Source organism: Leucopleurus acutus (assembly GCF_964270905.1).
Source record: "Leucopleurus acutus genome assembly, chromosome: 9".
Lineage (NCBI taxonomy): Eukaryota > Metazoa > Chordata > Mammalia > Artiodactyla > Delphinidae > Leucopleurus > Leucopleurus acutus.
Genome location: NC_139144.1, coordinates 80,496,307 through 80,513,665, shown reverse-complemented (window position 1 = coordinate 80,513,665; position 17,359 = coordinate 80,496,307). Strand labels below are relative to the sequence as shown.

Below are 17,359 nucleotides of genomic sequence, written 5' to 3'. Positions count from 1 at the left end.
TTTATTATAAAATTATGTAAGCATAAATTATGTTCCCTTATAAAGCATAGTGGAGAGAGCTTTGAAAGTCTGTAGAATTAGGAAGACCTGGATTCAAATACTGACTCCAGCCTTTTACAGTTCCGTGAACTTGGGTGAGCCACTCAGTATCAGCTTCCCAAACTATAAAATGAGGAAAATACGGCCAATGCTTGTTTGAACACACTGGTCTATTACTGTTTTTGTTATTATTATTTTTAGCCTTCATCCCTTAACTGTGAAATACAACAATGATGTGCATTAAAACGGAAGGGTTTACATAAGGGTTTACATGTTAAACGATGCAAGAGGCACCCATTGAGCACAGACTGCCATATTTTTACTATATATGCAAATGGATTTTTTCAGTCATTTGGTGACTATTTGATGAATGAGAGCTTTACTTTAGCCCAGCAAAGGAGGTAAAGTGATAAGAGACTTAGTTACTTCCTTCTTGGAGCTCAGACGGTGGTGGGGGACAGATAAGTAGACAGACAATATCCTACAATGGCAACTGCTAAGAAGTGTGGCTGCCCAGCGTATAGGAACTCCAGACGAGCTTCATTCATCTTGCACCCTATGGGCACGGCACCTTCACGAGGGCACAGTCCTGTGCCCCCGGGCCAGAGCCAGGCTTGGTAGCGGTGGAGGTAGAGTCAGAGATGGCTCCCCAGTGGAGGCAATGGTCGACCTGAGTCTTGAAGAACAAGGAGGAGACCAGCAGGGAAGAACATGCAACCTGGGAGAGTATGGTCTGCCCCCTTCAGGGACCTCATAGAGGTCCGGATGAGGGAAGGAAGTTGGCCAGGGATGGGTAAGCACTAAGGCCAGTAAGTGCTGAATAGGACCTACCATGTAATGACAAACTGTTTGGATTTTATTCTAAAAGCAATGGGAGCCACTGAAGGGTTTTAATAAAGTATAACTAATAAAAGTACATGACCAAAAAATCGTATTTATTTACTTTGTGATTTGGTCATTTGCATTTCGGAAAAGGAGATGGGTAAATCTGTTTCTTTTTTCTAATCAACTGTGTATTATTTACCAGACAGGAAGTTTTAGTATTTACTATTTTTGGTAGAAATATAATTAAATGTCCTCACTTTGGGGCAATTTAATTTGAAACAATGTCACATTAAGTGCAGCTATTCATCACTGTTGTCTTGTGCTCTGTCGTTGTTAAAGGATAAACAATTCCCAAAAATATCACATTGAAACAATAAAAACATGCTGTTTTAATGCCCAACCTTCAAAAGCAGACAATTATTGAATTAATATTATACACGGCCAAAAATTCATTGCAGGACGGGGATCAAAGAAGACCATGTACTTGGAAAGGTTTTCAGTGCCCAAAGCAAAGGCCACTTCAACTCTTTCTTTCATGAACCAGTGCACCCTCAGTGTGAACTGAAAAGAACAAGTCAGTAGATGCAACTGATTGTGTCCTCTGGACACTTTCAAAGGCTTCTGACTGCTGTGTCAGCTTCAAAAGACTCCAGAGACTTTCCCTCCTCTCCATCGCCTGGACTTGACAAGGACAAACTTCTTTTCTTTCAAAGAAAGAAACTGGGGGAAAGACTCACTTTTTATTCATTAATAATTCAGTGCCTTTGGTTTCAATCCTTACTAGGTACCAGGCTTCTCTGGGAGCTGCCAGCACAAGGATGAGTACTTATTTAAAACCCAAATCACACATCAAGACTCAGGTCAAATGTGGTTCTCCCACGGAGATTCCCTAGTCATCCCAACCATAAGTGATCTCCCCAAGCTCTGAACACCTCACCCCTTATTCATCCCTCTCTTATAGCTGTTAGCTCAGGCAAATGACACAAAGAATGTGGAGGTGTGTATGTGACTTTGCCACCTATTACTATGTATTTTAGAAAAATTACTTTCCTTACTGAATCTGTGTCTCTTGTCTGCAAAATGGGGTTATTCATGTTGGAAAGACAGATACTTTTAATTGCCATTTTATAAAAATGGCAACCGAGATTCAGAGAAGTTAAAGTGCTTACCTAAAGCTACAAGGCTATAATCAAAATATTTCCAAAAATCAAAGCCTTGTATATTTTCCACTATACCACAATTACCTCCTACAAAATTATATTTCAATACACACCTGCTTCATGAATCTCTTCCTTTCCAGTATATGAGGAAAACACCTGCCTGGAGAACTTGTACTGTTGTTCTCGGAAATTATTTTGTAAGTAGTCCATCAGCATGACATAACCAGACTGTTGCATTGTAAGAACTTCACAAAAAACAGCCAGCTGGAAAGAAGATAATTTAACATATAATAACACATAATTTAACTGTGTATCTGCTTCAAAGGCATATCGGCAAGTGCTTTAAAATAGATATTCTATAGTAAAGCTTAGAAAATAATGCTTTCAAAATTGCTTCAAATTACTTCATTTGTTTGAATTTCCAAGATTACCTGGCTTTCAGAGATGCTAACTGTATCTTTAAAAACAACCCAGTCAACGGTGTCTGTGCAGGGAGGAGATGTCAGGGAGCCATTGTAAGTGTAATACTTGTCGGTTGAGTTTGGCAGAAGGTTCAGCAATGTGAATGGATCCAACACAGCCTGTTTCCCTACAAAGGAATCACACACATCTCAGCTGAAATCCCAACAGTGGAACTTAGCTGCTCAAAGCTCCTATGAAACAAAGACATATGCTTTGGTATGTATTTAATCAGAACTGAAATTTTAAGAACATTTTAGATTTATTTCAAAAATGGTGATAAAACTGGCATATTCTAAATTTTCTTGCATATATCCCTACATAGTGCTAGATGCTTTATCATTACATGGGCAAGATGCTGGAGAGATTATTTTTACCTATGAAAGATATTCAGAAATCATATGGCCATCTGAATAGATACAGTAAAACCATTTGATAGGATTTAATACCAATTTGTGTAAAAGAAAAACAAAACCTTATTCTGATGAAGATATCTTCAAAAGTCTATAATAAACATCATATTTAAAAATGACTTATTGAAAGTTTTTCCCTTAGAGATAAAGAATGAGACAAGGAATCCTTCTACAATACCACCATTTTTATCTAACATTGAACTGGAGGACTGGGACCATTTATTTACTTTATTTATTTACAATAAGGTATGAAAAAGAAAAAAAGAGTCATGAAGATGGGGCAGGAAAAAATGATGTCATCATAATTTTCAAATAACTCAGCTGAGCATGTGAGATATTGAAAATAATTTACAGACTATTAGAACTAATAAGTGTGTTTAGCAAAGTCACTGCATGCAACACCAATATATAAAACTTAATTGTACTTCTATTAACTGGTAACAAACAATAGAAAATGAAATTTCAAACAATATAACATGATAGCAACAAATATCAAATACAAGTAAATCTAACAAGTGATGTGTAAAACATCTACACTGAAAATTTAAAAACTTTGAGAGAATTAGATAAAACCTTAAAATGGTGGGAAATATGTTAACGGGAAGATTCAGTATTGTGAAGATGTTAATTTTCCCTAAGTTGTTTTATGGAGTCAATGACATCTTAATCAAAATTCCAGATGGGTTGGTGTTGGGGTGTGTGTGTGTGTGTGTGTTTGTGTGTGTATTAAATGACATTCTGTTTTTAAAATTTAAATGTAACCACAAAAAATGTTAAGACAATCTTGAGCAATAACAAAGGTAGGGATACCAAGTAGGAAGACCTACTATATAAGGCCATAGAAATCACGATAGTGAGATATTTATGCAAAGATGGAGAACTATGGAAGAAAATAAAGAGTCCAGACACACACATATATGGTTACATGATTTAAGACAGAAAAATTACTATGTAATGAATGATTAACCTTTTCAATATGCACTGCTGTGTCAACTGGATATCCTTATAGAAAAACATGAATCTTTATTCCCTACTTCACACCGTAAGCACAAATCAGTTCTAAATAGAGTGTGGATCTAGACGTGAACAGACTAATAAGGCTTTTAGAGGAAAACATAGAAAATTATCTCCATAACGTTAGGGTAGGTTGAGATTTCTTAAATAGCATGCAAAAAGTGTTCTTCACATAGGGAAAAATGAGGTACATGATACTCAGGATCTCTTTATCAATAGTCACCATTAAGAGAGTAAAAAGGCAGGACAAAGAGTAGAAAATATATTTCAGATTTTATATATATAATAAAAATATTGATTTATTCCTGCTATATTTACAAAGATATATAACTTGTATCGAGAATAGAGAATTCCTACAAAAAATTGGTAGACCTTTCCTAAGTGTTCCATCTAGTCTTAGAACCTTGAAACAACCCAGCTAAATCCATCTCCTTGAAGAGTCCCATTTTTGATCTTGCATCTTTCCAACAGCACTTACCAATGGCACTGCCTTGGCCATTTTGCTCTTTGTGTACCAGTCCTCACTCATATGGGCAGCGATCTGCTTACCAGTGAGATCTGTGTTTAACTTATTTTAACTTATCTGTGTTTAACTACCCAGTCCAGTACATGTCCTCTGCTCTGTCTTGTAGATTTAGGTCATTAAGAAATAGTCCCTGGGCTTCCCTGGTGGCACAGTGGTTGGGAGTCTGCCTGCCGATGCAGGGGACACGGGTTCGTGCCCCGGTCCGGGAGGATCCCACATGCCGCGGAGCAGCTGGGCCCGTGAGCCATGGCCGCTGGGCCTGCGCATCCGGAGCCCGTGCTCCGCAGCGGGAGAGGCCACAACAGTGAGAGGCCTGCGTACCGCAAAAAACAAAAAATAGAAATAGTCCCTGACGCCAATTTAATCTAGCCTAAGTGAGATGGTACAGTACAGAGTAGCAGTATACGAATTATCTGGGGAGCATTAAAAAAAAATCAATGTCCCAGACCCCACCCTAGGCTGTTTTAATTTAAATCTCTAGTAGTGGGACCTGAGCATCTATATTTATTTTTAGGCTATAATTTTAGGTGCGTCTACATTTTTTAAAAGACCATCCCCAGGTGATTCAAACATGCAGCCAGAGTTGAAAACCTTAAGTAGAGTAAAGCTTTTGCAAGATTTTAGTCTTCTTGAACCCCAAATTCCTCATTACAAAATGAAATAACTGGACCGGATGATTTTTTTTTTAAACATCTTTACTGGAGTATAATTGCTTTACCATGTTGTGTTAGTTTCTGCTGTATAACAAAGTGCATCAGCTATACATATACATATATCCCTATATCCCCTCCCTCTTGCATCTCCCTCCCACCCTCCCTATCCCACCCCTCTAGATGGTCACAAAGCACCGAGCTGATCTCCCTGTGCTATGCAGCTGATTCCCACTAGCTATCTATTTTACATTTTGGACCAGATGATCTTAATAGTGTATTACAGCTCTAAATGAAATGAAGATTGGACACATCCAGAAAGCCTCAAGGAAAAAAACTATTTCCATTTAAAAGTTAGTTATTGAATGTTACTTTTTTCTGCAATACAGAAACTTCTTCAGGAAGAAAGAAGCCTGCTAATAAAGTTATAGATAACTGCTTCCAGTCTGCATTTAAGACTAAATCTTAGAGGTAAAAACCTATTGACAGAATTGATAGTGTCATGTAGATACAACCTAAGTCGTTTTAATCCACTAGAAAATTCAAGCTACATTAGGTTTAATGGGTTAATTAGTAACTTCTAAAAGTATGTCTTCCTCTCCTCCAATGTCAAGACAAGATTATTTAGAATTCAGACTCAGATTCAAGTTCTCAGAAACTAAGGAAACTATTTTGAATATGTGAATATTTTTCCATTTTCAGATTTATGTTTTTGATATTTAGAAAATTTGTGATTAAATAACTTCTTTTTTAATCATCAATGGACTACAATTCTTCCTTTTTCTGATGAAAAAACTTATCTTATAAATGTTCCGTGGAAATGTGGACGTAGAGAATACTAATTAAGTAAGGAGCCGGAAACTGACTCACTGCTACATTAGGTGGGAAATTAAACACCAGGAGACCTAGAAGCCAGAAAAGGAAAAACAGAAGATTTGAACAGGAATGGTGAAATAGATAATTGTCATGAAATTGGAGAAGAAATTAAAGGGGAAATAATTAAGAGCAATGGAAAGAATCAGAAGAAAGTTTTCAATTCCTCCTTCCCTCATCTCAGTATAGAATCCATTCCTCCTTCAACGGCACTTCAATACCACTTATCTAGTCTCTGTTATGGACACGTTAACTATTTTGTACCTTATTTTTTTTTGTTATGTACGTACATGTCCTAAGTTTCTTTCTGATATCACAAGACTTTACAATTACAGTAGTATTTTCCAATTGCACCATCATCTTATGAGAAAACTGGACTAAGGTGGGGTTTTTTTGTGGCTTGCAAAAACATGCACCTCATCTGAATGACCTCACTATTACTAACACAAGAGAGAATCACACCTGAGCCAACACTGCTCTATTTGTGATCAGTCATTCACTCAGTGATCCTCTTCCTTTGAACATGAATTAATGGTTAACAAACCAATCAGATCCTCCTTCGTGGGAGGCTGATAGGAGGAGGTGGAAAGATTAGGAGGGTGAGAGACAAGGAGATAAAGACAAAGACCATGGTCAGGCCCAATGCAAGGAAAGAACCATTAAATATTTAAAACCAACTCTTATCACTTAGGACAATGAGACTTAGGATGGGGCCACATCAACACTGCCCGTGAGGATTTCAATATACAAATTCCTGGCCTGCATTTGCGATTAGGAAAGCACAACAAATCATTCTGATGAGAACTCCCATTTGAGAATCACTGATGATTTACCTGGGGTGTGTCTCCTTCTTGCAACTTGAAGGATTTCGACTAACAGTTTTTCCTTTTGTGGGCTCTGCTTAGGGAATATTAATGCATTATCTCTGATTGCTGCAACCGCACCCTCCCTCACCACTCCACATGAGGGCAATGTCTAACACAGAGTAGGTGTGATGGAAGGAAGGAAAAGAAAAGAAGGTGCGAAAGAGGGAAGGAAAGAGAAATGGGTTTGTCTCTTAGAGAGGAACATAGGAAATGAGCAACCAGCCCACACCGTAATAAGGCAGACTTTACAATCTGAATGACGGTTGAACAGTGTTGATTTTTTTGTGTCACTCACATTATATGGAGAATATGTGGCAGGATTTTAGCCGCATATTCTCCATATAATGTGAGTTTAGCTGCAGTTCCTGAGCTACTGTCTAAAGACGAGCACTGCCTTCAAGTTCCCAGCAGCAATGGCTGGCAGCCAATGTTGGGAAACCTACCGTTTATGGGGCACCAGGGGTTTTTCTAGACTCTGAAATAGGACTAAATTTAATCCAAGAATTCTCAAACATTTAACTTTGGAAGGACTTAACTTATTTAGTTTGGACAGATCATATCTCACAACCATTCAAATCAGATTGACAGGTGTTTCATATGTGTTCTGAAACATGTAACTAATATAAATCTCTACAATATATTAGAACAAACTTTTTGGACAGACAGGTTCTAAATCCTAGCTCTACAACTGTATGGGCTTAGGTGTCCTTGCTGAGTATATGGAAATATTAAGTATCTAGTAGATGGGCTGATAGGCATGGAGGATTTTATTTTTTGGTAAAAGAGGAGAGAAGTTGGTGCATGGGTAGAGAGAGAGAGAGAAGATAGATAGATAGAGGGCAGACTAGTATGTGTTTCCAGACAGCCAGGAGACCATTTGTTCTGTTTCTGAATTAAGAGCCAGGACAGAGGCAGAATGCTGTTAGGGAACCCACATTCCCAGGGAGGGTACTATGTGACAGCAGGCTCTGATGAAGCATCCCCCTCAATGGCTTATAGACAGTAGATATTAAAAAGGAAACTTTAGTCCAAGAACACGAGCAAATTGGTTCTTAAGCTCAGACTACACCCTCCTAGAAACCCCCAGAAACAACTGAAGAGGCCTCAAGAGAGTGGCCAAAGTGCCACAGTTGCACAAATCAGGACTAACAACCAGTGTTAGTATCACTTTTGTGGTCCCACAGGCTGGTGCAAGGCCTGGGAACATTTAGGTTCATATTTTACATCATTTTAAGTTTAGGAATTCAAACTAGCTGCCTTCTTGCAGTCTGCAAAGACTCCACTTTCTGACTAAATGAGGGAAAAATTAAGTGTGGCTTATGGCATTCAATGTTGAATTCTGCAATCTAGGTGGATGGAGGGAGATAACTAACAGCTTTATGCTGTTTGATTGCACCTTTCAAAAAAAAAAAGAAAGAAAGCTGCACTGCAGGAGCTCACATATGCCTGACTTCTGAAGAGTTTGGTCAATTCAAGTTCTCACATATAATTGACAAAGATGAATCAACCCTAGGCCAGATTTCTGCTTTCGGGAAAAGGACCTATGTGAGTTGTGTTTCTGATTTCACATTTTGCAGCTTCCCGGAGAGGACTACTCCTCCTTTATTGATAACTCAGGACAACATTAATACTCTGCTTAATAAAAATAAAACAACAATAACAACAGGTTTGCTGTCTCTTGCCAATGTTGTCAAAAGCATTTGCCGTGACCAATTACAAGATCCGTGAGATAGCAGGCAGAACAGTATAAAAGTATAGTGAACCTTGTTCTATGTAGGCATTCACCTTCCAAAAATCTTATCTCATCATATTGGTAAAGCAAAGGACTTATCAAGGAAACCACCAGGGAATACATTTGAACTTGAGTAACAATTCCCTTTTCACTTTAAAATATAATTTTTATAAAATTAACTGGTTTCAGATTATAGAGTCTTTTACAGATGTACAATGCAGAGACAGAATAAAAATACGTTTAAATGCATAATGTGATTAGATTATTTTCAATAAAAGAATTAGAAAACTTCCAACTTCCTACTTACATTAACGTTTTATGATTTTATGTGACAAAAATTTCTGATGAATTGTTCTTTAGTGAGAAGTGTATAAACCGTCAAGTGTAAGATGTGAGAGATTGCTCCTCTTTACAAATGTCTGCCCTTCTTCCTTGGAACAGTGATTTTTATAACATTGTAAAAACATTGTAAAAATTCATATGCATTCCAGTAAATCTGGAAGAAAGAGATTTCTCCAAATAGCTTACCGAAACGACTAACACTCTCAACTCCATCAATAATTGCTTTGTAATCCAAATTTTCTTCTATTCCAACCTGTGAAAGAAGAATGATGTTCTAAAAGTTGCATAAAATATTTGACTAATTATTCAATAAAATGTAAAGATTAGTAAATTCTATTTTAAGTATTCAAAAGTAATGTCCTAAATGCACACTTCTTTTTCACAGCAAGTTAAGAATAAACCAAACTGGGCTTCCCTGGTGGCACAGTGGTTAAGAATCTGCCTGCCAATGCAGGGGACACGGGTTTGAGCCCTGGTCCGGGAAGATCCCACATGCCATGGAGCGGCTGAGCCCGTGTGCCACAACTACTGAGCCCACGTGCCACAACTACTGAAGCCTGTGCACCTAGAGCCTGTGCTCTGCAACAAGAGAAGCCACCGCAATGTGAAGCCCATGCACCACAATGGAGTAGCCCCCGCTTGCTGCAACTAGAGAAAGCCTGCGCACAGCAACGAAGACCCAACGCAGCCAAAAATAAATAAAATAAATTAAAAAAAAAAAAAAAAAGAATAAACCAAACAAAAACCAGATAATTTTCAAATTTTCCATGAAGAAAAGGACATTTTAAAATGTTACGATTCGCAGTTACTGCTGTATCATGCTGATGCTTTGCGAATAAGCAAATCTTATAGTGTACGAGTGCACAGATTTGCTCCAGCTGGAAGTGACATATCCAATTGACAAATACAAGAGTCCCCTTTTAAACATTGTTCTCTTTGAAAATAATCACCAGTTATCATTCCACTTATGAGCCCTTCTATTTGTAAAAAAGTGTGTTTTGAAATTCCCCATGATTGAAAAGTTAGTGCTAAATCTCTGTATAATGATTACCTCAAATAAAATGGATAAAGCTCTTAACTTCCCTTTTCCTTTAATGGCTTCCTCAAAACTTGAAAATCGGTCCGCATCAAAGCAGTAGATTTGCATCTATAAATGTAACAAAGATGGCTTTATTACATACAAAGACTTCACAAAAAAGTCAGCAAAAAGACAATAAAATGATTTATCAGTTCATTAAATTCTATTTGAAAAATTCTATAAACTATATAATTCTATATTTTGTGAATTTTCAAAATATTTTATCAATTACATGTATACACAACTATCACTTATCCTTCAATGAAGAAAGAAATATGAAGTTGGACAGATCTAGAACTGGAATGACCACTTTGTGATTACCAGGGGACACTGAATAATTTACTAGAGCAATTATCAAATGTAATAAATTATCAAATGTAATTTTCACTATTTTGATGGAATTCTTTCAAATATGGTTTCATTCTTTCCTGAATGGACATGCCTTTCTTGATGGTCTGAGCTACCAGTTTTGGACATTATTGTATTGTGCTCTACTAACAGTGAAACTCTCAAGAACTCTCTGCTTCTACCTAAAAAATACCAAAGGAGTCATAAATTTTATTTTCCTTATTTTAAGTCTCTCCCCCCCTGGTGCGAGGCTATCCCTTGTTCATTTCTACTTCAGTCCACACATCTATCTATAACAGCCTCCACTCTCACTTACAAGCTGGTGCTCCTAGGGTCGTGGGCTTGGAAATTTGATAACTCAGGTAGTTTAGACATATAATTAAGGGAAGAGCAGAAAGCCTCTGAAAAGATTAATGTGCAGTTAGGGCTATGGATCAGAGAAATAGCAGGTGTGAAGCAGAGGAAGGCAGTGGCTCCTGCCTTGGGTGGTCACCAAAACCTTTTCAGAGAGAGGATTTCCAAGTTGACCCCTGAAGCATGAGTGGCTTTAAAGTTGACAGAGGAAAAAGCAGAAGAGATGAATGTGTGTTCAGGTCAGAGGGACCGGCTAGGAAAAGGCCTACAGGCAAGAAAGTATGAGAAGTGTGGGAAATGGAAAGTAGTTTGTTAGAAGTTCAGTTGAGCACACGTGAGAGGAGAAGAGAGATATGAGGTTGGAGAAGTAGGCAGGGGCCACACAGGCAGTCCCAGCAGTTTGGGCTGGAGGGCAATAGAAGTCCCTGATGGGAAGGGGGCAGGGCTGGGGAGAAGGGGGGAGAGCAGAAGGGATTAAGACCGGAGAGAAACTAGCTGCAGGGACTTAGATACTCAAGTAAGAGACAAAGGTGGTTTGAACCTTTTTCTGACCTCCCACATCATTTAGGGGCAGGACTGAGGCGCTGATTATAGGATGTGAGAGGCCGGAAAGAAAGAGCAGGTCACGCATACCCCCCAGTTTCCCTGCTTGCACAATTACGTGGAGAGTGTTTTGAAAAACAAACAAGATGGAATTCCCTGGCGGTCCAGTGGTTAGGATTCTGGGCTTTCACTGCTGTGGGCCCAGGTTCAATCCCTGGTCAGGGAACCAAGATCCCGCTAAGCCATGTGGCGCGGCCAAAAAAATAAATAAATAAAATAAATAAATAAAATTAAAACCATGAATGTTTTTAAAAATAAAATAAAAAGCAAACAACAAACAAATGACATCTCTGAGAGACAACTTGAGGGGCTTTTAAATAAGAAAAGTACGTGAGGTTTAGTACACAGATTCTGTATAATTTATTTTGCTGAATCACAGCTTTTGTTATTGTTAGAGTTTTTCTTGATTTTCACCATTGTTCTAAGTAGTAGTGTGAGAGAGCTAAACTCTCGGAAGTGAGAATGTTATGTGTTTAATGGGTTGACTTTCGTATTTTTTTTTTTTTTTATTTTTTTTATTTTTTATTTGAAGTGGGCCTCTCACTGTTGTGGCCTCTCCCGTTGTGGAGCACAGGCTCCGGACGCGCAGGCTCAGCGGCCATGGCTCACGGGCCCAGCTGCTCCGCGGCATGTGGGATCCTCCCGGACCGGGGCACGAACCCGTGTCCGCTGCATCGGCAGGCAGACTCTCAACCACTGCGCCACCAGGGAAGCCCGACTTTCGTATTTTTAACAAACCAAATTTGATAAATATGCTTTTCTTTAAGGATATTTAAAAAGTTATAAGACAAACTTGAATGTGCTTCTCCACATTAAAATATTTTAATCCTTTATGAAATAACTAATTTATCTTATTTTTATTATCAATAACTATTTTGGATTATAAAAGTAATACAGATTTATTACAGGTAATATTGAAAATATGGCAACTTTAAAGGAGAAAAGAAAAGGCACCTATAATGCCATCACCCAGAGAAAATCACTATTAATGTTTTCTTGGTTTCCTTCAATTATTTTTACAATAGCAATAATTCAATCTTTCATTTAATCCTCATAATAACTTTACAGAGATGTGCTACTACTATTATGTCAATTTCACGGAACAGAAACAGAAGCTTAGGGAAATTAAATAATTTTTACAATGTCATGTCATATAGCTACTAACTAGACGGTGAAGCCAGTATTCAAGCCTCGTCCATTTGACTCAGACTGTACTCTCAGCCACTAATTAGTTTCATGTTTTACAAAATTTGGAATAATAATACTGTGTATACGGGTTCAAGCCCTGGTCGGGGAAGATGCCACATGCCGCGGAGCTACTAAGCCCGTGCGCCACAATTACTGAGCCTGCGCTCTAGAGTCCACAAGCCACAACTACTGAAGCCCTTGCGCCTGGAGCCCGTGCTCCACAATAAGAGAAGCCACCACAATGAGAAGCCCGCGCACCGAAACGAAGAGTAGCCCCCGCTCACCGCAACTAGAGAAGGCCCGCACGCAGCAAGGAAGACCCAACGCAGCCAAAATTAAATACTTAATTAATTAATTAAAAAAAAGACTGTGTATACTATTTTACACTCCACTTTTTAAAAGCACTTATGATGAACTTTTTCTGTGTAAATAAATAGTTGAAAAACATGATTTTTACAAGATCTATAATAATCTATCATAATGTATTTAATCATTTCCTTTTGTTTCAATTTTTATTATTGTAAATAAGTCTTTGCACATAAATTTTTATGTCCTTAATTATTCTTCAGACTAAATTGCTACAAATTGAAATGTGAATATTGAGAATAAAACATTTAAAGTTCTTGATAAAAACAAGTGAACTGCTTCCCAGAAAGTCTACCAATTTATACTTTCTCCAGACATGTATGAAAGTGTTTACATATTTCACTGCACACACACTATTTATTATAATTATATTTATTTTGCCAATTTTAAATCTGAAAATTTTCTCATTTTAATTTGAAGCTTTTTGATTCTCCAGTATGTTGATAAAATTTTCCCCTTCTGTTTCTACTGGGCTATGGAAAGAATTTCATTCATTCACTCATTAGTATTTACTGATCATCTATAATGTGACACTCTGCATTACCAGGACGTGGAAAATCACATATGGATCTTATTGAGCTTAGGCTAGTGAAGAAGGCAGATATTAACCAAGTAAACAAAATATAGCTGTATAAATTATAAAGTTGATTACAAATGAATTAAATTATATGCTAAATAAAATCCCAATGATTTAGAAAATGAAATAGTAACTAGTGGAACTATTGACTTACCTCCAGTGGAAATTTTTGTCCTTCTAAACTATGTTCTGATCCATCAGATGACATATTGCATTTTCCCCAGTGAAAAGTTATCTTGCTTGCTCTGAACACCGTTTCTGAAACTCCTCCACTGAGACGGTAGTCATTTGTGAGATTAATTTCCACTTAAAAAAAACAATAAAATTGCATCTAAGTTTCTGAGAATCAAAATTGCAAATTTAACTAAATTTTCATCTATTAAAGTACATTAATAAAATCATTTATTTGATAAATTTAGAAAAAGTTACCATTTTGGAAGCTGAACTTTGTAACTCTGCATAGTATACTTAATGTATCCTATTGCCACAAATGTAAAATAAACCTAAGACCTTCACTGCTATACAGCACTAAAAGCAGGAGACAGGCAGTCCACCTGCCCTGTCTGTTTGGTGTTCCAAGATTTGTTTGTTTGGTGTCCAAAGCCCTGCTCCCCTAACGCATCAGAGGGTAGTGAGGGGATAGTTAAAGGGAGAAGGAACAGAGGAGTGGAAAGAGGAAGTCTTTTCCTGGGGGTACCCCCAACCTTCTCAAGGTCAGCCTGTTTCTACTCTTTAACAGGCTGCTGCTTTTGTCCCATCTCCTTATGCCTCCAAGCATCACTCCAGGCTTCAACAAGCTTCAGAACTTCTGTCCTAGACTGTGGCAAGGGAGGCGGGAGACCCATTCCTGTTGAAGGGGTTTAAGCCATCTCATGTTTGAAGCCTCGGTTGCAACTCTCAGAATCTTAAACTCTCCTATTTCAGTTCCGTAGCAGATACTATCTGACTGTATTTTAGGAGTCATCTGGAGATTAATGATTCTCTGGAGACCCTAATGCAAGATTTCAATGTCTCTCAATCAGATTTAAATAGTTTTGTTCTATCAAGCGGAAACCACTGTTGGCATTAGGAACAGAATCCAACACATTGGCCAGTATAAAGTCTGCCAAATAAAACATAATTCTTAACTTTTAGGCTGTGCTTTTTTTTCCAGTGGACACCAGCCAGCTAGAGATATAAACTTTCATGAATAATAACAATAGCAACAAACACAATAACAATAATGGTCAACATTTATCACTTACGACATGCCATGCATTACACTACTTTACGTGTATTCAATATTTGATCCTCACACAACCCTAGGAAGAAGATACCATTACAATCCCTATTTAACAGATAAGGAAATTGAGTCACAGAGAGGTTAAGTAACTTGCTCAAGGTTCCACACTGTGCTTTAAATGGCCAGTAGTGAACCTAAAAAGTGTGGCTCTAAAGATCATTCCACTAAGAAAAATAAAGCAGAGATTACATGCTTTACTGCTTTGTAACATCCTTTAAAGCTGGTAATTAAAATGTCAAGATTTGGGACAATATACTTTTATGTATTAAATTAATTATATCTTATAACATGTAATAATTTTTCAAATTATTCATTCAGAAAAATACTTACTGAATGCTTATTATTTATCAGGCACTGATGTTGAAAATTCCTACCCTCACGGGACTTAAAATTAAATTACCACATTAAAATAATTATATTACCAAAATATGGAAAACAGAGAAAAATACCACTAATGATAAAACCACACCAATATAGCTACTATTATAGTGAATATTTTTTCTAATCTTTTTCCTATATTTGTTTTTACATAACTTCCTGATATACATACGATTTCATTTAACCTGTAAGATCAGAAAAACAATACTGTTCACTTTTATAAACTATTTTGTCTATCTGTTGTTTACTGGAATTTTTTATGGTATTATATTTTGCATACTAAGAGAAAAAACTTAGAGAGTGCTTCCTAAGGATGGTATATAATTTTAAACTTTCTAATAGAAGGGCTAGTAATTTCTTAAAATTCAATTATAGTAGATTGCTTTTTTCACATCCAAATATTGAACACAGCACAAGGCTGAGCAGACAAGACCAAATAAAATGCCCAAGAAAAAGAAATCCTGATTGACTAAGTGATTAACCAGTGATGGGGTTATTAAATTACAATAGCTATATATTATATTATCTTTAACAGCTCTTCCAGTAGAGGCACCTTTATTGTTATATTACTGGAGAACATGGTATTATGACTTTGGTCATTTAATTTTTTGTACACATTTTCAGAAGGTCTAAACTTCCAATTTCCTATTTGACTTCTTCTACCTATAGTTTCTATCCGGTTCAGAATACATCATTCAAAGGAAAATAAAAGGAAAATAACCTAAACATGCTCTAGGTCTGATAAACATATTAACGTCAGAAACAAAATGCAAATATTTTACCTGTTTTCCCAGTGTTATGAATGAATGTGTTTTCCAAAGATGTTTTATCCCAACCCTGAAATTTAAGTTTCTTAAGATTCACATTTACTTGTGTAAGATCTTCATCAATATTGATAGGAGATTGTTTGGGGCTATTACATGTTGGATATTTCTTTCCCCAATTTTTTTGATTCAATGCTCCTAGGGGGAAAAAAAAGTAAGAAGTTAGTTTTTTAAATTACCATGCAAAAGCTAAATTTTATATTTATAAAGTAGTTAATATGTTACATAAAAGTAGACACAATAGTAGGGAAAATTGGGATATCTTTAAACCAATTCTTAAAATAATTACAGTTGGACCTCTGTATTCACAGGTTTCACTTCTGCAGATTCAACTAATCTCAGAGCAAACACATTTGGTAAAAATAATTCCAGAATGCTCCATAGCACTGGCAACTATTTACATAGCATTTACATCGTATATACAACTATTTACATAGCATTTACATTGTATATACAACTATTTACATAGCATTTACATTGTATATACAACTATTTACATAGCATTTACATTGTATTAGGTATTATAAATAATCTAGAGATAATCTGAAGAATATGGGAGGATGTATGCAGGTTATATGCAAATACTACACCATTTTATATAAAGGACTTGAGCATCACAGATTTTGGTATCTGAGGGAATCCTGGAACCAATTCTTCTCCAATACTGAGAAACAACTGTATGCCTAGATTTAGATTCTGGGTTTTAATATGATACACTATGAGAAGATGCTTATAGAACAAGTGCAGGGTTCAACAATGGCCTTGTTTAGCCATCACGCTCTTCCAAATCAACAGAAAACCTACTTGTCCTATCAGATAGTTAGTCCTAGCTCAGGGTTCCAGATTGAAGCATGTCCAGATGAGAGGAGTTAAGTTCTGACTTCCTTAGTACTCTCCACGGGGATGAGGTGGGGGGAGGCCCCTTTAGACTTTCTCTTATCCCTGCGTTGAACGATTTGGTTTAATTTCCATCTGCTCAGGGCTTATTTATAAAAATGTAATCACAGGCTCTCCTTGAAATATCTCCTTCCTTCCCCTCTCCCCCTTTTTTTTCCTGGTTAGAAAGCCTAACAGATTTTATGGTTTAACAATAGAAAAAATAAAACAGGGCTTTCTCTAAAGATTTTTGCTTACAGTGAAGTGAATTTTCATCTGTTCCACAGAATGAATAGTCCTCTAAACCCAAATTGCCCTATGTTGCCTTTATTTCACCACTACCTGAAACCACAAACCATCTCTCATAACCTATTTCACTGGACATTAACTTAGCTAAGCACCCAAGCAGTGCTAACAATGGGTATGTTTTATTTAATGTTCATCTATTAAAATATATGCAATGTTGTGAGTCCAAGTCTCAACCTCTTCTCTGGCTAAACTCTAGCATTTCTGCCGCCATTCCACGAAAGAGCAGGTAGCCGCACCGTTTTCAGCTTCTATCCTTTCAAATGCTTTTCTTTCAGAA

At 37.0% G+C, this 17,359-nt stretch overlaps 1 protein-coding gene across 6 annotated transcripts in view; it reads right to left on the bottom strand.

The window, feature by feature from the left end:
- PTPRZ1 (protein tyrosine phosphatase receptor type Z1) overlaps positions 1-17,359 on the bottom strand; it is a gene marked incomplete at both ends in the record, with an annotated part of 162,261 nt that overhangs the window by 59,461 nt on the left and 85,441 nt on the right. For all 6 annotated transcript variants that reach the window (XM_082846332.1, XM_082846333.1, XM_082846334.1 and 3 more), the window contains 6 exons: positions 2,138-2,288; positions 2,456-2,613; positions 9,086-9,152; positions 9,951-10,046; positions 13,568-13,719; positions 15,856-16,035. In XM_082846332.1, the coding sequence (XP_082702458.1) occupies positions 2,138-2,288; positions 2,456-2,613; positions 9,086-9,152; positions 9,951-10,046; positions 13,568-13,719; positions 15,856-16,035 (804 nt within the window). The remainder of the gene's footprint in view (positions 1-2,137; positions 2,289-2,455; positions 2,614-9,085; positions 9,153-9,950; positions 10,047-13,567; positions 13,720-15,855; positions 16,036-17,359) is intronic.